Here is a 24929-nt window from a genome sequence, read left to right as displayed (position 1 = left end):
AACACTAGAAACAATGAACTCCATGCAGACAGACATCACTGAGTGTGTACAACGTGCCAGGCAGTATACAAAGCATGGTGGGGCTGGGGGTCCGTGCCCATGACCCCTTTGCCATATGCCCTCCGAAGCACTGTCATCATTTCTTTAAACTGCAAAACCGACACTATTACAATCACACCTAGGGGATTAAAAATAATAAAACCAAGGACACCAGGAAAAACACTGCCCTGCCCATGCTAGCAGTCTTTTAGCACTGGCACCGGTGGGGATGCAACATCTTCTGGAAGGATCCAATGCAGGAAGAAAAAGGGGGAAAGGGAGGAAAGATGGGAGAGGAAGAACAGAGATAGAAGATAAAGAACAAGAAGAGAAGGGAAAACATGTGAGGGAAAAAACATCCTGTAGGGAGGGAGAGAGAACTCAGGCACAGGGTAGAAGCTCAATAAATATGTGCTGAACCAACAGAGCAGAAAGAGCTACCCTACAGTTAATGTTGTATGACCATCTTTCCTGAGGACTTATTAAAAATAAATGGTGCTGGGCTTCCCTGGTGGCACAGTGGTTAAGAATCTGTCTGCCAATGCAGGGGACACAGGTTTGAGCCCTGGCCCGGGAAGATCCCACATGCTGCGGAGCAACTAAGCCCGTGTGCCACAACTACTAAGCCTGCGCTCTAGAGCCTGAGAGCCACAACTACTGAAGCCCGCTTGCCTAGAGCCCGTGCTCTGCAACAAGAGAAGCCATCGCAGTGAGAAGCCCGTGCACCGCAACGAACAGTAGCCCCTGCTCTCCGCCACTAGAGAAAGTCCGCACGCAGCAACGGAGACCCAATGCAGCCAAAAATAAATATAAATAAATTAAAAAAAAATGGTGCTAAAGCTGTAACAGAAACGGGAATTCTAAGGAAATTCAGAACAAAAACCTGTGTAAGCAATACTTTCTCGGCGTAAAAAAAAAAAAAAAAGAATACAGAAAAGTATATGACAAAAAGGCACGTCCTCCAGACTCTACTTCTCCCTCAGCCCTCTCAGGAGGCCTCCTGTCCTCCCAGAAACACACAAGCCATGCACCTTTCCCCCTTTAAACACAATGTATCACATAGTACACACTACAACTTGCTTCTTCAGTCCCAGGGGTCTCCCGGATCACACAGGACAAGAGAGCTAGGGCAGCAGTCTGTTAATGCTACAATTTATATTTGAACACCGAGATTGCAAAATTATTTACTTTTATTCTAGGGATTCAGTAAAGTAATGAGGCATGTGCATGAATGATTTGTGTTGACTTATACACGATGGTGGGAATTAATACTGAAGAAAGGCTTCTGGGGAAACTCCCACTACTTATTTTTCAGAAAATCTCTGGGGCCAGGACTGACTTCTCTCAACTTCCACACACTTCCTGATAGGAGGCCCGAATAAACACTGGCCAAACTTTCAAAGTTGCTTCTTGAAGATGGACAATCTGGAAGGAAAATGAAACATGAAATAGTTTTCTCTAAGCGCTGAAACATCTCCTCTTCCCTTCCACACAGCACCATCACCCTCTCTCACTGTCAAAGTTGTCAACATTTACCTCCCTTCCCACTGCCAGCTCTTCTGGGGTCTGTCCATAGACTTGAAGACAATGCACAGCATTTACATTATGGCTGTGTGAATACTGTTCAAGGGCAGACCAAGCATGAGCCAGGATGACATTTCTGTGTGCTCCCCCAGCATCTAGCACACAGTCTCTCTGCTGTGTAAGCAGAGGTGCTTCTATGAGCAATCATCCTTACAGTTGCCCAGATGATGGCCACGGTTTGCTTCCACCTGGACCTTTACATTCTTAAACAATATTAGAGCTTTTCTTTTGCATAATTACCCTTTTGACACCCTTGTCTTTCTAGCTCTCTCTACTCTTTCTCAATTCCTCCCTCCTCCTGTTCCATGTGGGATTTGTAACTCTGGGTCACCTGCAGTTGTCAGGACTCCCCTTCTTTACAGTCCAGACCAGGCTTTGGTTTCCTGAAAACCAGGTCTCCCTTTTCTTTGTTTGGTCTTCGCTGTGCTGGAGTACACTGCTAAATCCCTTCCTAGGAAGAGGCGTTGGGGTGCCAAACTGTGCGTGTCTGAAAACCTCTGAATAGATTTGGTGGGTGTAAATACAGGTGGAAAGTCATCTTTCCCCGTAGACTTGGAGGGCATTCCTCCACTGTCTAGGAGCCTTTTACTGCTAAGAAGACAGGGGTTCAGGCTAATTCTCATTTTTTTTCATAGGCAAGCCATTTCTTCTTCTTTGGAGAGGATTTTTAGGATTTTCCTCTTTGATGTTTCTGAAATTTCACTTGGATATGTCCAGGGGTGGCTCATTCATTGTGATGAGTCCTTGGGGGCCCTTCACTTAAGACCCAAGAACTCCTGGACTGGTCCTGCTTCCTTCTCTTTTCTACTTTCTGGGACATTTACTCACTCTTGTGTGCCAACTGTCTATTCAGAGTATACAGACCTTCAGCTGCTCCTGCCCTCCAGTGTGCCATCAGCTCCAAGCCCGGAGCCTCCTGGGGCTCCACAGAGGAGGTCTAACCTACACTGGGGTCCCTCCTTAGTTCACTGGATGGCACCTTTCCACCCTACACTGACAAACTGTGATGAACCCTGCTCTTCTTCCAAAAATGTTGAAATATAAGTATTTCATTCATTGGTTACTGCCAACCCTCACTACTGCCCCCTCTCCTCTCACTGATGTCTGGAAAGAAAACTTTTGAAAGCACTGAATTTGCGCTTTCATAGCTTTAGCTGGAGTCCTATAATTCATAAACATGCCTCATAAGGAAAAAAGCAGAACTTTCACCAGAAACAACTTACCTGTTTAGAACAGCCCATTCACCTGCTCAGTTTCAGGGTCCAAATCAATATCATAGAAACAGGGCCGGGTAGGGAGTCCAGGCATGGTGCTCATCTAGGAGATGCAAAATAGCATTAAAAACAAACTTAATATGATGTTTTTTTTCACCTTCCCTTCAGCTAGAAAGCTCAAGGCACAAAGACAGAATATTATTTTATAGTTAACCATAAAATGGCACGCTTCATGTTACATATTAAAAACCAAGTCACTGATCCTGTTATGATCTCAGAGAGAAACCCTCGAGTCCTCCAGCAAACCAAACACCAGGCTTCCTCATGGGCTCCCACACAGACTGGTGCAACAAGAGGCTGAGGAGGTGCCTCCACCTTCGTCCCACAATGGCAGGTGCTGGGGGTGCTGAGGAGTCAGTTATTCACCCCCTCGGTCCTCACATCACAAAATCAAAATGAGGTGCAGGGCTTGTCTGCTGTTTAATTTTGTTTTAATGAATCTTGTGTAGATACCCATATTATTTTTGCTTCAGCAACACAACATTAGGAATCAGTATCCTTTAACTTGGGCCAAGACATTTCTGTACCTAATCTAGATGGTTTTACAATCACTGTTCTTACTGGTCCAATTTGGCCTTCTAAACCTGAACTTGCAATGCTCATGGATTTTATTTACACTTGCTTCTTTTTCTAAAGAGCTGGCTTTGACAAACATCTACTTAGATATAAATCTGTAAGGCTTGTAAGTGGAAAACTCAGTATATTTCTAACCTGTAACAATGTCCTTTATAATGAATACATACATACAAGTTTCAAATCAGATCTAGACAGGAAAAGAGTTAAAGTGGAACTTCTACAACTTAACTATAAAAATGTCATAGAAAAGGATGAGTCACCTTACATAACACAAAACACTTATACTTTAAAAAACCTGGTTCTGACATCTGAGCGCCAATCAATACTTCCTAGAACGTACTACAGGTAGCTGACATCGGTCTCTGTTCTCACATTCTGTAAGAGATAAGTGACTGCTGAGTGTGGGGACAAGGAGGAAAAAGGAAGGGACTGGTCCTCCGCCCTAGCCTAAGAGCCTGAAGATGACACTAAAGATGAAGGACAGGGCTTTCCTGGTGGCGCAGTGGTTGGGAATCTGCCTGCCAACGCAGGGGACATGGGTTCAAACCCTGGTCTGGGAAGATCCCACATGCCGCGGAGCAACTAGGCCCGTGAGCCACAACTACTGAGCCTGCGCTCTGCAACAAGAGAGGCCACGATAGTGAGAGGCCCGCGCACCGCGATGAAGAGTGGCCCCCGCTTGCCGCAACCAGAGAAAGCCCTCGCACAGAAACGAAGACCCAACGCAGCCAAAAAAAAAAAAAAAAAAAAGATGAAGGACAGGTGCCCACTGATGTAGACACGCATGTGCACATGGGCAGAAAATTCTGAAGATAATCCCCAAAATAGCGATTAGTAGAATTATCAGTACTACTCTTTCCCAAAGAGGACTTTTTTCCCCTTAAACATTGGTCATGTTGATAATCAGAAAATTTTTTAAATGAAAAGAGTATGTGTACATACATATAGGAACTTAGATATAAAACTCCAAAAAGAAGCCACCACACCTTGAATTAGTACATAAAATGCTCAAGTCCTCTGAACGCTGTTCAGGCCCCAACAGCAATCAGAAACCCTGAAGAACAGTAACTGTTAAGGCGTCTAGATTATGTGCGGAAATGTCTTGGTCCAGGTGGGCTTCTAAGGTGAGAGTCTGTTCTGGATGAGAAAGTCCCAGCCTGACACTTTCAGCTTTGCCTTCGTCTCTACAGCCACCCCTCTGCACCCACACATCAAAGTAGCAGCGACAATACTGCTCCTTCAGCTACCAGGTTCTGACAGTTTCTCTGGAAACACACATTCTGCAATATTCAAGGTGCTGGGGAAATGGTTTAACGTTCCTACTGAAAGGGAATTTCTACAAACCCCAGGCACGGATGGACCTCGGAGCAGAGCGACGCACGCCTCGTGCCTCTGGAGGGAGGGGCTGAGGGGCACTGGTGCACACGCCCTGTCTGACCACCACTGTGACGCATGGTGCTGCCCCACAGAGAGCTGACAAGAGCAGGGCTCACACCTTTAGTAACCTGCCCAAGGGCAAAACCAGCAGGGGTGAAAGTGGGTTCAGTTTTAATGTTCCGTACTTTCAACTATCATATCACCTCCTACTGCTTTCTTACTATACTGAAAGAAGCTCCAAAAGGAGGTCAATTTCTTTTACTTGTGTATTGGCTTAGTTTACTATTTCGATCCTGTATTGCAGTAAGAACAATCTGCAGATGTAGGATACTGGGCGGATCTGTGGGGGAACCTGAGCACAGGATCAATGCAGACTCTGGGACAAAGTTAGTCCAAACTGCAAGTATGTCCTTAAGCTTTCCTCTACCTCCCTATTAGTAATTTTCCTCCTTAAACATGCATGAAACCTGTAAGATAAGATTTGATAATCAAATCATCTCAAAGTGTAAATAAACCCCCTCACCTTTCATATCTACAGGGTTCACTCACATTTTAAGGGGGAAATTCTTTACTCAAAAATGATGCATTCCCTGAATTTCAGGCATAAGCTCCAGGCCTGTCAAGAAGAACTGGGAGGTGCAGAGCCTCAAAAGGGCTGTTGGAGGGCCTCCCTGGTGGCGCAGTGGTTGAGAGTCCGCCTGCCGATGCAGGGGATACGGGTTCGTGCCCCGGTCTGGGAGGATCCCATGTGCCGCGGAGCGGCTGGGCCCGTGAGCCATGGCCGCTGGGCCTGCGCGTCCGGAGCCTGTGCTCCGCAGCGGGGGAGGCCACAGCAGTGAGAGGCCCGCATACCGCAAAAAGAAGAAAAAAGAAAAAAAAAAAAAAAAGGGCTGTTGGGAGGACCGAGTCAGTCTGTGAAAGGCGCCCAAAAAAGTCAGTTGTGATTATATATAAGCACCACCACAGCCTATGAATCAGGCCCATCCTGGATTCAGTCAAGGTCATACTGCCACTGGGAAACAGAATTATTATTCAGTACAAGCAGTCATAGCATCATCCTTGAACTGAGACCAAGATGGTCCATAGCAAGACGATTCATCGTAACGGGCCCAACTCCAGCTTTCTCCTCAGCAATGAACTCTGCTAATTCGGCATTTGCGTGATGGCTTCAGTAATCAATTTAAGAAGCACGGGTGAACAAGCAACGCGCTCTGCTTGCAGCACTCACTCACCGTTCCCACCAGGGGGTACAGAAAGCCAGCCCCAACGCTGGCACGGATGTCGCGAATGGGGAGGACAAAGCCCGTGGGCACGCCTTTTTGCTCTGGGTTGTGAGACAAGGACAAGTGTGTCTTGGCCATGCAGATGGGCAGATTCCCAAAGCCCTGGGGAAAGACAGGAACAGAAGTGGGACAAATGAAAGGCTGGCAACGCAACGAAGAACATCCGGGCACTGTGCTGATATGGCTTCTGCAATTTATTTGAAACATCCAACTCCCTTTACATACATCTCTACATCACTGCCCTCCTCCAGCTTAGTTATTCTTGATTAAAAAAAAAAAAAAAAAACTTTGTTGGGTGAAGGAGGTAAGCACTCACAACCATATCCCACAAGTGAATATTTCACTTTCATTTATATAACCAATTAAAAACGATAGCTTGGGGCTTCCCTGGTGGCGCAGTGGTTGGGAGTCCGCCTGCCGATGCAGGGGACACGGGTTCGTGCCCCGGTCCGGGAAGATCCCACATGCCGCGGAGCGGCTGGGCCCGTGAGCCATGGCCGCTGAGCCTGTGCGTCCGGAGCCTGTGCTCCGCAATGGGAGAGACCACAACAGTGAGAGGCCCGTGTGCCGCAAAACAAAACAAACAAACAAACAAACAAAAAACGATAGCTTGGAGCAGACATGAAGGTACGACTGAAGGCTCTAAATAAAGACACCCCATATTTCCTCATGGCTTTCCCGCACTCACATACCACCTCTGGGTAGATAAAGAACTTGGGACCGGACCACCTAATCCACGCTCAGTATTTAAGAGGGGAGAAGGCTGCTGCCCAGAGGAGGGAAGCAATGCCTGGTGGGCTGGAAGAATGCAGGTATTCTGACCCCAAGGCCTGCTGGATAAAGAGCTGAAAGAACCAACCAAACATCTACCTGCTTTGTGTAGACTTCAGCTTTGTGCTGTGCTTCGGGGAGCAATTCAATGTCATCTGCCCCATAGATCTTCTGTGCAATGATCCTGATTTTATCCTCAACTGGGAGCTAACAGACAGGAAAGAGAGGGGAGACCATGACTAGACACCCATGAGGACACGAACCTTTACTTACAGCCATGTTCCAGGTCAGAGTCCCCAAAAGGGCCAGAGAAGTTTTTATACACATACACAAATAGGCAAATAGTTTGAGGTTTATTGGATTAGAACTTTTTTTTTTTAACTACCAAGCCCCAGATTTTATACGTGGAAAATGTCCCACAGGTGTAAAATTACTGTGTGTGTGTGTGTATTTAAGACCTCACTATCATAAACAATACTGCTCACTACTCAAGAATAACTATTTCTTCACAAATAAAATAGAATGCTCCAATAACGAAGATCAGTCTCCTGTCAAAGCAGACCTGGGATACTGTTTATGAACTAAGGCAACTGATATCCATTCACAGAACCCCTGGTGTGTACAGGAGAGGCAGATGCTATCTTTAACACAACATACCGATCGTTAATCACTGTTACTTAGAAATAGTTATAAAAACAAGATCATCTACATATTTAAACAACCTAGTGACTTACACAATCAACATGCAATGGGTATGGTGGGAAAGGATATGCTTTCCATGGCCCCTGTGCAAACAGTGCAGCAGAGGGAGGCCAGTGGTCCAACCAGTGACCTCTAGGTCTAACAAGGAAGCCCAGGGCTGCTTGCTCCAGGGCAAAGCTTTCGGATGTGGGGCTTGGCCTCTTAAATGCTGCTGCAGCCTAGCTCAAGGCACTAGGATTCAGAGTAAACAGCACAGGGAGAAACTACCCGAAGGAAATGGGAAGGACAGCTACTCACAGGTAACCTGGGTGAGCAAATCACTGAAATTAGGCAATATCAGACTCTATGCTCCCTAGCAACTAAGGCTAAGAGAATACTGAGTTTTGTTTTGTGAAAGAAATAATTATCTTAAATAATGAAAATAAACATTTTCTTTTGAACTAAACAGTGATCATTTATGAAGGGGCTTTGTATATGGATATAAATAAATATAATTGTCTATTCAATTACAGCTTTATAAAGATCCAATAGGAACTACTTTCATATGCCTCTTATAATTGGAGCTCTATAAATGCCAAGACATATTCAGGACTTCTGAAGCAAAAGTACTTTCGTCGAGGAGTGATTTAAGACCAACAGATGCTTAAGAGAAAAAGTGGCAGCCTCCTGTTTGTCAGAACAGAGAAAAGTTCCAAGTAGAAATGGGTTATAAAGTCCTCATTACCCCACTTCTTCAGGCCTCCTGCTCACCTTCAAGGACTGGGTTTCCTAATTCAGGTACTGTGGATGGGGGCTTAGAAAGGGTGCCTGTAAATGCTTTGTGTTTGTTGCAAACTTGTGTTTAGGGCATTTCCTAAAAAGATGGTTGGTTGAACAGGTTTTCAAACCAGTCTATAAAACTAAAGCTCAACAGGAAAATGTCCATGTCAGTAGGAGAATGTTAATTAATTGTAACTAAGATATAAGAGTATTATACCTGCAAGGGCCAAAGAAAACAAGAGATTGTTAAAATTCAAGAGTAATAGGGTTTCTTCCGTGTACCTTTTTATGGCTATTTTTGAAAGTTTATGATTATCTTCTAAAAACCAAGCCAAAAAGCAGCCTAGATAATACAAGCAGAACTAGCTTCAACATTCATTCCGTGTTCCTAACAGTTTCCAATTATCGTGGGCATACTACTAATGTCTAATCACAACCTGAAATACACAGAGAACTGAAAACAAAATACAACCCTATAATAACAACACTTTTGTGAACTGTCTTTACTGCATCCCAGAATAAGCAGTGCTTCTGCCTGAGCCAGATGTACCGTAATTTACTCAGTGGTGGAAAGAATGCTGAAGCCTGCCAAGGTGCTTTGGTTTTGCACCTGAGTGCTTCTCTGAACTTGAGGCAGCGTCCGTACCAGGAAGTGCACTTCGGACCACACTGCTTTCCCCTATATTGGGGAAAATGTTTCTGAGTTTGATGTAGCCCCTTGCCAATTTGCCATGACTCTTGCTTCTATATGTAACCCTCTCTCCTGCCAGCAAAGGGACTGTACTGTGAGTCTTTTCAAAGTTAGGATGTGAGCCAACCTCCCGGGGTGTTCTTGCCTGGACGCCCTCCTCTGCCCGTAAGCAGCAACGTGCGTTGGTAAGAAAGCTGTCTGGAGTTGAGAGTCCAGGCTGTGGTCGTGTAACTCACCTACATGGGAATCAAACCCACAGGATGAAGCTGCTAAACATAGGCTCTAAGCAGAAGCAGCCACACAGAAACTGCATTGTGCTTATTGTTTTTTTGCATACAGCAGGTAGCCCACCTTGAGGTCATAGAGGAGCTGGAAGCTGCTGGGTGCCTGAGCTGCCCTCTGGACGGCCTGAGCCAGCACCAGGGCGCCCTTGCCCCCTTCTGCCCAGTGAGTGCACTTCACAGCATCAAAAGCCCCATGTTCTTTGGCGAGGCAGGTGATGAGGTCCAGCTCCGCCTCCGTATCTGTCCTGTAAAGGCAGTGCTTCATGTTAAAGCATTGACGATGGCTGGAGAGGACAGAATCTGTCATGTTTTTGCCATTAAAACCCATGTGAATTACCCACTGATAAACAGGCACTAATCAAGTAATACTGCCTGGGTTTGAACCCTGGCTCCACAATTTACTAGCTGGGTGACTTTCAGCCAGTTACTTAAACTTTATGTGCCTTGGTGTCCACATGGGTAAAATGGGCATAATCATAGCACTTATTTCATTGGGATGTTATGAGGCTTAGACGGTAAATACATGCAAAGTACTTAAAACATTCTAGGCACATCATAAGGAATCGATAAATACTAGCTTTTCAAAAATGTTGCTTCCTATTTTGCTGTGGTTAGACCATCAGAACAAGACCAAAACCAGCATTACGATAACTAAACAACCCACACAAGTTCTCTTACAGGAACACTTCCAGCTCAATACGTTTAACAAATTGTCAAGACAACATCCTACCAGACCTGGTGAACTAATGGAACTGTGTAGGGCTATGACCGTCTCTTAGCACAAAAGGCCTTTAAAGACCAAAAAGAACGGTTAACTTCTGGCCTGTGTGTTACCCACTTCACCTGGTGGAGAAGGGCACCCAGAGGAGCCAAATCTGACTCTGGACCCTCAGCAAGTGAGGTGATGAGTCCCCTGTGACATACGTGGTGCCTGTCATATGGCAGGCTCTCATCAACAGCTCCCAAAGCACAGGCTTAATAACCAACAGCAGTAACTGAAGAAGAGAACAAAGCTAAAAGCTGGGCTGCACAATCAGCACCAGGAGATGTTTGCTGGCCGTTTTCCACAGTCCCCCTGGACTCTTACACTTTATACTTACTTGAAGGCGTTCACGGCCACTACCACTGGAACTCCAAACATCCTGGCATTTTCAATTTGTTTCTTCAAGTTACTGAAGCCTTTTTCAACCAGCTCCAGGTTCTGCAGAAACAACAGTGGAAGGTCTGTGAGGTCAGAGAGCAGAACTGAAAACAGTTGCAGGTTCTTCTTAAAAGAGAAACTGTCTCCTTGACCCAGAAGCCACTCACTGGCAGGACAAGCCAACAGAGACACGCTGGAGCCTGCAGCCCTAGAGTGAGCTGTGCTGCTGTCCTGGCTGCCCTGAAAGGGTGAGATTTGCTGGTGCATCTGCCCTCATCGTGCTGTATCTTAATAGCTTATTTGCTGTTTAAACAGAATCAGCTGCCTTTAAATAAATTATATTTACAACCCGTTTTACAGATTGTATGTATTTATATGGTACAGCAGTACAAACCGACTCTGTTCAGCATGGCACAGACCCTGCCATCAGAAGACAGGGCCTAGCATACATAGTGTGCGGCATTTGTCAGAAAACATGGAGTCGTCAGTGATGCTTTCATCAGTGATGAACTCAACCACAAACCTTTTTTTTTTTTTTATTGGTATATAGTTGCTTTACAATGTTGTGTTAGAACCATAAACCTTCTTGTGTCAGAAATGAGATAAATACCATTTTTAAGAACCGAATACTATGAAATTTAAAGGAAAGTAATTAAGGAAACACATTTTAAAACATTTTAAACTATGCTTCCTGGAGCACTGCTTGCAGCAGTAGGGGACTGAGCCAGTGAACCATGATATACACACTCGGTAAACATGCATCAGGTACATGGTACGAAAAGTGAGGAAATCTGTATTAGCATGGAACCTCTCGAAGATGTACTGAAATGGCAAAACTATGAAGAGATTAATTAATCCCACTGTTGGACAAATACAAAAATACATGTGCATATTCATGGAATTTCTTTACATGTTGAGATATACGCACCAACTGTTAACAGGGGACTCAAACCATATATATATTATATTCTTGTATTATTTAATGTTTTTTACAAAGGGTATATTAATATATAAGCTTAAAATACATTAAGTATTTTAAAAATGAAAATATCATAGTCTTATATGAAAATAAGTACACTAGATCATGAGTAAAACCCAGCAGTAATAGCGCTTGGTTTGTGGATTCCATAAAACAGCAGAAAAAAGGTAAGATATAGAGAACAACTGAGATAGTTATAAACATGATTTATGCTTTTTCCCCCTTTAATAACTGAAAACTGAGATTAGAATTTAGTTGACATTCTAAAGAGCACGGCTAATTCCTTACCTCTAGTCACATGAAAACCAATTAATACGTAAGATTGAGAATAGTTTTAAATAAGTAGAATTTCTTAAATGAAGACACCAGCTGGGCCAGTGAGGGGCAGTTGCTCTAATTAGATGCAGGAAAGGCTGCTGGGTGGCAGGAGGGCCAGAACTGTGAATTCCCCTCCTACGCATGAATCAGACAAATGACCATAAAAGGCAAATCATAACTCAGAAGACAGGCAAACTGAAGGCACCAGCAATTCTTTGCTAGCTGCGTTTGAATTACTTCATTTGGGGGCTGAAAAGTGACCCTGTACTGCCTGACAATTTAAAAGCCTCCAAAAAAGGCAGAAAACTTGAATCAACAGTGATAGCAGCCGAACTTACCATCTCATTTGGGGGCCTAATCCCTCACATGATAACCCCAGACTGGTGCTAGAGATGTTTCTTCGATGGTTACTGATATAAATATGAAAAGGTTTGAGCTCACAATTCCTTGAGCTCCTGATTAATGCCATAAACCAAATCAGTTTATGAAAACTGCCTAGAAAAATAACCAGGATGCTGACCTTATCTTGGCCCCTTAATATGGATTTAACTCTGCAGAGGAAAAAGCATTTCAAAAACGGCCCCTACTTGCTTCTGATATGAACAGCATTTGAGAATCAACGAGCTAATGCAGGGAAGAAAAGGAAGCTTCCATGAGATTAGTGCAGGGTTTCTCAGTCTCAGCACTACTGACATTTTGGGCTGAATATTTCTTTATAGTGGAGAGTGTCCTATGCATTGTAGCATCCCTGGCCTCTACCCACTGAATGCCAGTAGCACTCCCCACCTCAGGTTGCAATGATCAAAAATGTCTCTAGACATTGCGAAGTGTCCTGGGGTGAGGGTTGGGATGGGGGGAATTGCTCCTGGTTGAGAACCACTGGTCTAGGGGAGCGGTTTTACTGACATCCTATGCGGGCAATTGCTTTATGAGAATTTTCTTCCCTGTTTCATTTAGTACAGTTCTTCAGCACACTGCAGGCCTGTTAGCACACCCTGCTCCCAAGAGCAACCCTGGGTCATAGCGACAGCCCAGTCATTTCTAAATGGGCCAGGTTGAGAAATGCTGATTCAGAATGTGGTGCTTTCTAGGCCAAGTAATTAGAAGTGACTGAAGTTACCTCCTCTATGTAAGCCTTGGGCAGAGGAAGTCCAGCAGTAACCTGGAAGGAAAAGAAGCAAAGTCAGAGGCATTTTCTACTTACAATTAGAGTTCAGCTTCAAACAGTGCTTTGCCATGTGTTAAAGGCCAGAAGCTGCATGCTTGGGGAATACACAGCAGTAAAAGGTTGTTTTCTGCCCTAAGGATTTAGAGCTATGACCAATACTACGGCACAGAACAAAAATGACTGCTTTGAGCAGAGTGGGAGACCTTCGTGGCCTGAATTGAAGAGGTAAGAAGGGATGAATCTATGAAGGCAGGTGAGGGAAGGGATGTGTCCTTGGCAGGGGCAATAACCCCAGCGAGTGAAGCACACAGCAGTGGGGGTGGAGGTAAAGCTGAGTGTAGAGAACAAGGTGTAGAGAACAAGGGCTGTGAGCCCTGCAAAAGCCACCCTGAGACATCTGCCGTGAAGTCAGATGCCCTGCGACGGGTCCGTGAGCTGGTCCATGGAGCCAGCCCACTCCCTTGCGGGGCTGAATGGGGCACGTGAGCAACAGGAACAAGAGGTAAACAACACACAAGGATTTTCTTCCTCTGTGAGTGCTCACTGTTCCAGAGGTACCTGGTGGGTCAGCCCTGATACATCCACAGGGAAGTGCAGCAGGGGTGAAGGCGCCAGTTCCAGGGACGCCACTGGGCAATGGACAGTGATTAGGAAGCCTTCAGCTTGCTCGGCTCCCTTTCCTCAGAGACACCATGGTGCTCCAGCTCCAAAGGGGCCTCGGAGAGGCGGGGCACCAAGCAGGGACCTGAGCCCGCGGTCCGGGCCGCACGTGGCTCCAGCAGGTAACAGGAGCAGCAGGCGAGGGTCCCGGCAGAGGTGTGCGCAAAGCTCTCCTCTCAGTGCTGCCAGCTTACGCGCCCCCAGTGTTTTCCAGACATGAGACCAGGAGAGGAGGTGCAAGGGCGTGAGGGTGAGTGAGGGGGTGCAAGAGAGAGAAACGTTGGTTATGATCAGGAAGGAAAAGGGAGTCCGTCCTGCACGCCTAGCACAAAGGGGCATCCTGGGTTAGGAGCGCCTCGGGGACGAGTACGACTGGAGAGGTGTGCTGGGGTTGTGACAGCAGGGGCTCTCCCCTTAGTGGGGACCTAATCCTTTCATGGGGTCCAAGAGTTCAAGACTATTTTCATAATTCTAAGACATTATGGCTCTTTTCACTCTCATTATTTCCTGAGTATACAATGGACTTTTCCAAAGATTATGTGACATGTGGTATCACAACAGATCAAATGCCAAAGATGAGAATCCATCGGTCTTTGATTAAGCCAGATACTGAAGAGATCTGAAAAGCATACAATGCCTAAATGTTGTTTTGGAAAATATAGTCACTTTTCACTTAAAAAAATGTTATTTATGTTAATATTTATGTCAATATTTAATTTCTAATATAGTAAATATCACCTGAACAAAGAGCTCTTTTAGGCCCTTAATAATTTTTAAGAGTGTAAGGAAGTTCTGAGACCAACATGCTTGAGAACTGCAGTAACAGGAAAAGCCCTGATCACTACACTAAGAAACAGTGATTTTCTTCTGTAGGTGAGGGAGGTCTTATTTATCAAGTTACTAGACCAGATCCCGGAGGACAGGAATTTAATACTTCAACTAATTTCTGAAAATGAGCACCATGTCTTCACATGCAGGTGCTGAAGAAAAGGTGTTAAAATAATAGAGCAGAAAGTACTATTTCTAAGCAGTATGAATTCAGGAAAACACAAAGTTCAGGTCGGAGCTGAAGATAAACCATGCTTACCTGTTTCTCCCCATCACCTGGAGGCAGTCTGGAGCTCCTTCTCCCCCGACTCCAAGCTGTTAGCGGTCCTGCCCAGCACCCACCTCCCAATAAGGGGCTGACCTCGATCTCAGCTAAATGGTTTGGTTGGCTGGCTGCCAGCATCACCATTAGAGGGAAAAGGAACTCAGATTTAAAAAGAACAGTCTGAACATAAAGGAGTTTTTTGTAAATATAGCCAAGCACATGTCCTTGGAGGGGTTTTGATATTATCAGGTGTTTTGCTCTGAAAGGTAGGCCATGAAGACAACCTCGGCCCTCTTAAAATGCCAAGAGCTGGCACTGCCTAGGAGTGATAAGGCGGCCAGCACAAGAGCCGTCTGAACATCCCCTGCTTCTGGCAACCCATTAGTCATGAGGACAAGAGCAGCTTAATGAAGAAACTGGCACAAGTCATCCAGTTTCCCTTTAGCCTTCAGAACATTTCTGAGAATCAGACTCTTCCAGCTCCTGATCCTCACCGTGGGGCCACCTCCGTGCATTTTCAGAGCCCTGACAGTGGCAACAAGCACCACCACATGCGGGCGGAGACCAGAATACCGGCATTTGATGTTAAAGAACTTTTCCATTCCAATGTCTGCTCCGAATCCTGCTTCAGTCACTGTCACGAGAAAAGCAACTGTAAAAATGCCATCCCAACTCCCTTGATGTTAAAAGAAAGAACAGTCTATCACTGATATTGCAAAAGCACTCGCCTACAAACCCTTCGGGACCAACAAGCTTGAGTGCAATCCGGTCTGCAATGATGGAGGAATTCCCGTGTGCGATGTTGGCAAATGGTCCCGCATGAACAAATACTGGAGTGCCCTGTGGAAATCAAGACATCATGAGCGAAGCTGCCCATCCTGCTTCAAAAGGGACCACTTGGTAAGGGGACCAAAATTAGCTGGAATCCAAAAGAAAAAGACTTCCCAAGGGAAAGTATGAAGCCGCTTCTTTTAGATTTCAGTAAAGTCCCAGTCACAACTATGAGAAAGAATGGGAAGAAAGAGATGACCAGGGAGAGAAGGTCTCTGACTCCCCAGGATCAATCTGCTTTACAACCAGTCCAGGAAGGCAGGAGTCACTCTGCTCACCTCTAATGTCTGCATGAGATTGGGCTTGATGGCGTCCTTCATGAGTACTGTCAATGCCCCGCTCACTCCCTGCAAAACAAAGGCATGAAGGGTTGTTTCCCACCAGCCAAAAACCTACCTTTTGAAGCCAAAATTCAACATTCTTAGGTCTTCCTTTTTTAGCCATCTTGGACCAATGAGTACTTTTACCTAAACTAGACCACCCATTCATTTGTCTATTTATTTTTCAGGATATACAATAAAGTTGCCAATTATCTTAAGGGAGAAGAGAGAATGAAAATGACATCCATATGTAAATTCTGGAAAAATACATAACCCTGGAAACAAGCATCTCAGTGAAGCTCTGTTGCTGATCGATGTGGAGAATCCATTTTAGACTCATTTACGGTATGGAAATGCTATTTCCTAAGAATACTGAATTATAGGTAACTTTGGTGTCTGGGCAGAATGGCTCTAAACCTGATTTAATATGTGTCTCCTGTACCTTAAACTGAAAATTTACCCAGGAGTTCAACACCAACTCTTATATATCAGGTTCCTCTTTTTAAGCCATCCAACCACAGATGAACAAACCGGTATCACTGTAAGATAAAGCTATGGATCCCACTTATATTCAGTTTCAATGAGTTTCTAAGTTCCTGGCTTGGTGTAAAAATTTAAAACAATTTCTGTTCTTATACACATTAACTGTTGAAAACAGGAAATTAATATTTCCCCCCTTTTCCGGATTCATCTGACAGACCGCTAATCATAGGCCAACCATTTTGGTGTATGTGAACACAAACAGGCTTTTAAAAAAGTAATCTAGGGGACTTCCCTGATGGCGCAGTGGTTAGGAATCTGCCTGCCAATGCAGGGGATACGAGTTTGATCCCTGGTCCGGGAAGATCCCACGTCACAGAGCAACTAAGCCCGTGAGCCACAACTACTGAGCCTGCGCTCTAGAGCCTGTGCTCCGCAACAAGAGCAGCCACCGCAATGAGAAGCCCACGCACTGCAATGAAGAGTAGCCCCCACGTGCCCCAACCAGAGAAAGCCCACGCACAGCTACGAAGACCCAACGCAGCCAAAAAAAAAAAAAAAAAAAGTAATCTATAAGATTATCTCATTTCAAACTCCATAATACCATGTAGATAGTTCAGAAATAATCCTGATGTGGACAATGAGTATAGCAGGATCATTAGAAGAACTGGCTGAGCTGTTCCCAATGTGGTCATCAGCGTGGATATGGTGCCGAGCCTCGTGATGAGCGACCTCTGTGCAGGGAGGCCTGTCATGGGGAGAGTCCAGGGGGTGACTCAAAGCTCAGCTCTAAGGGCCTCACATGGACTCCTGATGCTCTCTGAAACCGAAGTCAGACACCCTCTCTTGGAAATACTCACAGGCTGAAGATATTGCTCAAACCACCCGTGGTCTATTATTGGAGCATACCATCTATCACTCACTATGAAGTACTTTTTATAAACTTCATAATTATCTAGTAAGTAGCAAGATCATATGAATTTATTAGTTAATTGCAGCATCTTAAGTACGCCACAGTTTTTGTCAGTGGTAACTGCTGAGACATGCTGGGACAACAGACACAGATGGATTGCCAAGTCTGGAGTGCCTGGGTACCCACCAGATCTTCTGCACTAATGGGCTCCCCTTTCCTGCTGGATGCCACCACCATTTTGCTCAGTCTCTCTCTCATGTCTTCCAGAGAACTGGTGAGAGCCAGGACTGCCATGATTTCACTGGCCACGGAGATATCAAACTGGGCCTGTTGGCAGGGAAAAGACGCATCAGGGAAAACTGTGTTAAACAGAAGCATGGATTGCAAAAGTAATCCTTGTTTGCATCCCAGGCTTAAACAAATAGCTTAAAAGGACAGAATAAAAGAACAGTACAAAAAGAACTTAATGAAAATAACCTTCCAACAGCAAAAATTTGTAAGAAATTATTCTAAGACCTTGAGTAGTCGATTTTTACAGATAAATGTTCTAGTAGGACCAACAATCCCTGTGAAGGCAGCTTGTAATCATATGATCATGGTTTCCCTAACATACAAGGGACTAACTCAGAAGCTCTTTCACCGAAGAGACATACTGCAAAATGGCCACAAAAAAGAAGCAATTTTAATCAATTCATGTACAAGGATATTCATTTGGGGCACTCCACCTCCAGGAAAAAATACTGGGGGAAAAATACACAGGTGACACATGGGATTTACTGCAAAACCTGTCAGGAGTGCTCAATACCACACACCTACTCGCTCTCATTTTACAAGGGAGAAGGCAGAACACCACCTGGCAGTATCAGCTGATCAGGAGGGGATGGAGGAGGATAGAAGCAGCAAGGATCTAGTGCTCATGAGCTAATTTATTTAGAAAGGAACAGGCAGTTACCGTCCGTGTGTGCCCCTTCTCCGTCGGAGCCTGTCCAATTGTGATCTTCCTAAGGAATCTGTCATTGGTATCCAGCACTATGGTAGAAAAGGAAGATACAGTAGAGAGGGAAAATACAGCAGATATAGTAGAGACGGAAAAGGACCATAAAGTCAAAGGAACCAGCAGAATTTTAAGCAACAAATCTAACTTAATGACTATAATATTTGATTTCAAAATTTACGGTAAAGCTAGAATATGGGTCCAAGTTTAGAAATGATGTTTGCATACCATTAATGTGCAGGAATTAAAGACAAGACTGTAGAGTGGCTTGGTTTATTCTTCCTAGAGAATTCAAACAATTAACTAGAAATCTGGAATCTGTTTCAAAGCATATTCCACACTCCACAAAAAACAGAGCAGGACAGTTTTTCAAAAGGCCGAGATTTATGTTGTCCTGTGGGATGACTCACTGATCTTACGTAACCCTGAGACACACAAGGCCCATAAACAGAGGGCAAAGGCAATGCCTTTTGAAGCAGGCTGGGTAACAGACCTGCTCTTTCCTTTAGCACACTTAGAAGAAGTAATTTCCATTCTGATGACAGAACATCTTTCCAATTGCATACCCTTGAAAACATGGCAAAGGTCAACCTACTAACTAATCTTAATCCCACCTCCTAGGTCTAACTACGGTGAACATTTTAGTGTATTCCCAATTTTGTTTTTTGTATGACATACCAAAAATAACAAAACACAAAATGAAAAACAGCAGCAAACCAGTTCACACTCTTTTAGGGTGGGTCAAAGAGGAGAGGCACTTTCAAGGTACTTGATAACATGCCAAATTATTTTCCTTAAAGACTGTAATAATTTAAACACTAAAAGCAGTGTCTTGTGCAGCACTTGGAGAAACACACACACCACTCCATTTGATAAGTGAAGGATGTAATGAGTTGTTGGAGTTTATCCTTATTTTTTTTTTTAAAATGGTGTCTAGGTCCTTGCATCTAATTTCTGTGTATAAAACAGCCAGTCAGTGGGTATGATCCATGTTTTCCCTTGTCTGCTTCTACTTTCTTAGAAAGCATGAATTACATATAAAACAAAGGAAAAATGATTGCGATAATAAATTTTCAAAATGGATCTTTAGCTTATTCCTCATAAAATATTATACTATATGTCTAAAGCTATTGAAGCAAAGGAAGAGAAATATCAGTGTGGTTTTAGATATTAGGAGAGTTGCCTTAAAAATGCCATTAGCTAGGGCCTCCCTGGTGGCGCAGTGGTTGAGAGTCCGCCTGCCGATGCAGGGGATACGGGTTCGTGCCCCGGTCTGGGAGGATCCCATATGCCGCGGAGCGGCTGGGCCCGTGAGCCATGGCCGCTGGGCCTGCGCATCCGGAGCCTGTGCTCCGCAACGGGAGAGGCCACAACAGTGAGAGGCCCGCATACCGCAAAAAAAAAAAAAAAAAAAAAAAAAAAAAAAAAAGCCATTAGCTAGCACAGTTATGGAGCCAATGACAGTCACAAAAACAGTCAATAAATTGCCTGTTAGCTGCATTCTGTGCATCTAGATGAAAATTTCTTCTCAGCAGTGACAGAGTTTAGATGCATACACTGTTGGTACAAAATAAAACTCTAAGCCATGCTAGTTGACACAGAGAAAAGCAACATCTGGCAGTGAAACCAGGCAACTCACTCACCAATCTGCTGGATGTTTAAACCTTGAAGGCTACCTACTTTGTTACAAGAGAGTTTAAGAAAATGAGGTAAAAGTGAGTAGGCAAGCTCCAGACCTACAAGAAAAATCAAGTCACTTATGCCAGACAAGAGTTCTAAGAATAAAGGGCAACCTGATTTAAGAAGTGATTAAACATCACTTCTCTACTTAATGACACCAAAACTTTCTGCATAAAATGAAAGTTGCAAAATGTTATTTTTGGTTTATGTATGAACTTCCTTAAAACCCTCCTCATGCCAATGAACACTGAAGAGCCAGCAAAATGTCCAGCTAACCGAACAAAAGGAGGTTTGATTACAGCTAATAAGGAGGGAGATTGATGGAGGTGGCCAGGAAAATGAGTGAGTCGCCATCTTAGTCAGGCCTTAACCATGAAAATACCAATACACAAGCTATGGACCTCCCATTTTACCAACTCTAAGGGAGGGCATGGGGCGTGCAGTATAACCAAACCAATGGGGTGTACACCCTGCTCTGGTACCTCTTTGCCAAGTTATAGTTTCTGGATCAATGTCCAATCTTGCAAATCTGTTTATCTCTTCATCTGTCAGTGTGGTAGGGTCAGTCTTTTCAATGCCTAGTCTCTGGAGAGGTAGGAAAATTAAAACAAACATAAAACAAACCAAACAAAAGCAGATATGATTTTTTTAAAAAAATTTTTATCCTTATCTCCAGATAGGGGAAATATAAACCATGTTAAATTCAGAAGGGAAAACTATGACCCCTTTGGCTAAATCTTTATTTCCCATTCACACATGTACAAAGGTATTATTAACATGTTTGTCCCTATCACTGAGCACCAGAGGCATTTCCCTAAACCGAAGCCCTATGTAAACACAGTGACCAAAAAGTGTTGTACCTAACTCACCATATGCAAACATATTGAAAGGAAAGGCTTTTTCAATCAAACAGTTGAGAAGCCCAAGTCAAATGCAAAATCAGAAGGGCAAAAACAAACATCGATCAATAAAAATCAATGTAAATCACTTTTAATGCCTTTTTTAAAACTAATGCGCTGACCTTTTGAATATATTTAAAGGGATAAATAGTCCTTTCAATGCAGAAGAAAAGAACAGACGTCGCTCTAGCACAGTACCTGCTTTTTAAGTAGTACTATCCTTTCACTGCCTTCTTACTATTCCAAAAGGCACAAGAAGGGTTTGTTTCTTCCTCCTCACAGAACCTGGAAATTTATTTATTTACGTGTACCATGGTCAAATACTGAAATGGAAAATGCCTTTAAAATGTACTCTCTTTTTCTCTTAACTCATGGTAGATCCGAGTGGCCCCAGCAAACCCTACTCTTCCCATAGTTCCCTTCCTGTGTTACGAGGACTTTGTTTTAAAACCTCAGGTGTGTTTTCAGAGCTGGTGCTCACTGGCTTGTCAAATAGCGTCACAAGCCTGGAACATGACATTGTTTACAGAAGTCAGCAAAACCCTCAGTCACTAAGCTGAGAATTTGCTGCTGAGAACCCTTCTTGACTGAGTACCTGGTGGGTAGACTGTGATAACACAGCACAAGAGAGGATGCCTGGGGACCAGGAAACAGAAGATCAACGTTCTAGTTCCAACCTGGTGAGGGGTGCTGTGGCCATGGACAAGTCCTTTGATCTCAAATCCTAGAGCTTTTTAAAGGATCATTTAAACGTTGAGTCCAGCCCCTCCCCACACCTGACAGAAAGTTCCATCAGCAAAGGTAAGATTAGAAGTTGCCTGCTCTTCTGCAGTACTTGCTGCCTTGCAGAACACAATTCTTTTACATAACAAGGTAATAGCTGACTTACCTTATGCAAGGATTTTTTGTGGGGTGTGAGAACAAGAGAAGCTAAAAAATATCAAACTGTGTAAAAGTCACTTTTTCTCAAGTCCAGAGAAAAATGCATATATATAAATAGTGACAGACTGTAAAGCAAGTAGGGCAAAATGTAAATCATTACTGCATCTGGAGCTTGTGTACTATTCTTACAGCATTAAAATATAAAGTTGCAAAAAATTAAAAATAAGGTGAGTGTAACTACTATTGATAACAAGGTAGCACATACCATTTATTGAATGCTTATATGTGTCAGGCAGTCTAAAGAATATTTACAGATATATAACATTTCTTTCACATGTAAAAGTAACACAAGAATATATTTTGAATTTTATTTTGAAAATTCCCTTGTGCTACCCCTTTATAGCCACACCTTTCCCCGACCCATAACTCCTAGCACCCACTGATCTATTTTCCATCACTATAGCTTTCTCTTTTGAGAATGTCATATAAATGGAAGCATACGGTATGCAACCATTTGCGGCTAGCTTCTTTCAAGCAACATAATGCCTTTGAGATTCATTCAAGTTGTTGTGTGTATCAACAGTTCATTCCTTTTTACTGTATGGATGTACCAGTTTGTTTATCCATTTATTACAGAAGCATATTTAGGTTGTTTGTAGACTTTGTTTCTATATGAATACAAGTTTGCCTTTCTTTTGAGTAAATACCTAGGAGTAGAATTTCTGGGTCATATGGCACAGTGTATGTTTAATAACTATATATTTGTAATAGACGTTCAAATAAAATACAGAAGTAACCACTCTTGCTTAAGGCCCTGATGCTGCAAAGAGCAGGTATTCAAACTCTAGAAGCTGCTATGCTGCCACGCTGGCATCCTGACTCCTATATCCATGCTATAAAGAAGTGTCTTTCTTCTTAGCTGAGAGCAGGTCATCAGTGCTCTATTGACTCTGGGACTAACCACTAAAAATTCAAAGATAAGTGAGAAACAACCTCTGCCACCCATCTTTATGTATATCATAACCTTATGACTATGGTTATGGACGAACTTGTCCAAAATAGGCTACTCTAAGGAGATTATAACCTCCTTATCGATCACCTAATTTCACACAATATCAAAAATGAACAAGGGAAAAGCTTACCCGTAACCTCCGGATTTGGATATCAGAGAACTTTCTCACTCCATTTACTGAGGGTACCAAACGATTAAAGAGAGCCTTAGAGAAAAGGAGGAAGAGGGCTTTTAAGAGAGAGGAACGCCACTGTCTTGCTACCCGCATTATTGGTACCCAAGGGTCCAACATTAATTCGAGTGCTTCAAACCTTTCGGAAGTGCCTGTGGGGGTCTCAGCAGCCTACCTTGTCTGTCTGGGTCTGTTCGTGGAACATCCGGGCATCGATGGCCGCAGCCACAAGGTTATTAGCCGCAGTGATGGCATGGATGTCACCAGTGAGGTGGAGATTAAACTACAAAAGGGTAGAAGCCACATCAGTCTTCCAACTTCTCTGCATCTTTTCACATTCATTCTATTGCAACCAAACCAGTCCCTATGTTAAAGCCAATGGAAAACTGATGGCAGCACAGCTAGGGGACAAACGCCAACACAGCCATCTCTTGAAAACAAACTGCTACCTGTCCTCAGAAGGAACACTGATTCTCCCTAAGAGACATGGCCAATAATCATAAATGCCACCCTCCTGGGATCAACAGCAACACTGGATTAGTAAGAACACGCTCACGTCCTTTAAACAGTGAGCGAGAAGTACACTGGAGCGACCCAACTCCACGCCTATCTATGTGCTGCTCCCACTTCTGTGCTTATTACTTTGAATTCACTTCATGTTTGTTCTTCCCTATCTCATGCTTCGTTTAATCACTTGCTTACTATTTTCACTGCAAGCCAGGCTTTGAAGTCCTTGTCATGTCAAAAAAGTAAACTGTTTAAAAGTTGGCAAATTAAGATGTTTTTCTCTGAAGTACTGTTTCTGTTGAGCAAACAAGTAATTTGCCTACTAAGATCTCTAAAATAAACTTTAATCCCAGGAAGGAAAAACTATAAGAAAAGGTCTGATCCAACCAAATCCCAGACCACATTACCTCTTCCATAGGAATGACCTGTGAGTAGCCGCCGCCTGCAGCACCACCTGGAGGAGAGGTCAGGGTTGAAGACTCATGTTAAGCATGTTTCACCATGACTTGCAAATCAAATGAAAGCAAATCGGTTTTTGTAACTGCTCCGCATATTATTTACTTTTTACAACCATTTTGACAGATTTGATCAAGTGCTTTCTAATTTTCTTGACCAAACTAAACCGCTTGATCTTGTTCACCCTGAGTAGTCTCTCAACTGAGATCTGAATCTAACTGACAAAACCATAAACACATAACATACCTCCTCATTATCTTTAGAAACAGGTTCCCCTTGATTCCTAACATTTGTTTAAAAAAAAACCAGCCTACAGTTACATAAAGGCAAACCTGTTCAATTTCCTACCCTCATAAATGCTATTCTGGCATTTTAAAAAAGGAATATTTAAAATAAACACAGCAACACAAACACAGAGACTGCAATTCTTCCTAAATAGGACACATATGGTAGAAAACAGCTTAACTGCTAGATTTTTGCTGGCCCATTTGGATTACTAACCAAAATCCAGTTAAAAATGTCCAGGTTATCAGGTTAACAGTGAGATAAATGTCAATCTGAGGTAGAGGTTTTGTGTGGGGTTTTTTTTGTGGGGCAGAGATCACGCAATGAAAACGGGGCAATTTGTGATAAGAGGAAAAGGAGCATATTGGGTTTAATAAGGGGGAAAAGGCTCATTGTGAAATAAAAGGGGGTTATTAAGCTCAAAAGCAGAACTGAGTTAACGCACTTATATCAAAACAATAGGCTGAAGAAGGACAAAGGCGTACCCCGTGTCAACATTTGTAGTAATTGTTAGAACAAGCAGGATATGTGATACCCTATCGCCAAGCAAATGATGAAGCTAACTCTGAGAACCTATTTTAATTAAATGAACATGTCTGCAGTACTGTTGGTATCAAAAACTGAAGGTGAAGTACAGTTATTGATGTTGTGTTTTCATCTAATCAGAAGAAACACTGGGTTGATGGTATTATCTTAGAGCTTGAAGTAGACGTGGGGACTCACCCTGGTACTTGATAACACTGCCTTGAATTCAAGCTACCTCTGAATCCCAGTTGCTGCTACTGTAAGTGGTGATAAT

At 43.5% G+C, this 24929-nt stretch overlaps 1 protein-coding gene across 5 annotated transcripts in view; it reads right to left on the bottom strand.

The window, feature by feature from the left end:
• Positions 1-1211: 1211 nt before the first annotated feature.
• Positions 1212-24929, bottom strand: part of MTHFD1 (methylenetetrahydrofolate dehydrogenase, cyclohydrolase and formyltetrahydrofolate synthetase 1) — a 58843-nt gene continuing 35125 nt past the window's right edge. For 3 of the 5 annotated variants that reach the window (XM_082617642.1, XM_082617641.1, XM_082617639.1), the window contains exons 13-29: positions 23797-23843; positions 23058-23165; positions 22841-22915; positions 20400-20502; positions 19881-19916; positions 18196-18272; positions 17430-17570; positions 15809-15877; positions 15428-15539; positions 15194-15333; positions 12899-12940; positions 10441-10541; positions 9408-9585; positions 7004-7111; positions 6083-6235; positions 2847-2940; positions 1212-1464 (exon numbers count right to left, since the gene is read on the bottom strand). In XM_082617642.1, coding sequence (XP_082473768.1) covers positions 2851-2940; positions 6083-6235; positions 7004-7111; positions 9408-9585; positions 10441-10541; positions 12899-12940; positions 15194-15333; positions 15428-15539; positions 15809-15877; positions 17430-17570; positions 18196-18272; positions 19881-19916; positions 20400-20502; positions 22841-22915; positions 23058-23165; positions 23797-23843 — 1580 coding nt within the window. In that variant the 3' untranslated portion in view covers positions 1212-1464; positions 2847-2850. The remainder of the gene's footprint in view (positions 1465-2846; positions 2941-6082; positions 6236-7003; positions 7112-9407; positions 9586-10440; positions 10542-12898; positions 12941-15193; positions 15334-15427; positions 15540-15808; positions 15878-17429; positions 17571-18195; positions 18273-19880; positions 19917-20399; positions 20503-22840; positions 22916-23057; positions 23166-23796; positions 23844-24929) is intronic. The other 2 variants (XM_082617643.1, XM_082617640.1) reach the window with 1 other exon arrangement.

Source organism: Mesoplodon mirus (assembly GCF_964341445.2).
Source record: "Mesoplodon mirus genome assembly, chromosome: 4".
NCBI lineage: Eukaryota > Metazoa > Chordata > Mammalia > Artiodactyla > Ziphiidae > Mesoplodon > Mesoplodon mirus.
This window is presented reverse-complemented; position numbering and strand designations above follow the sequence as displayed.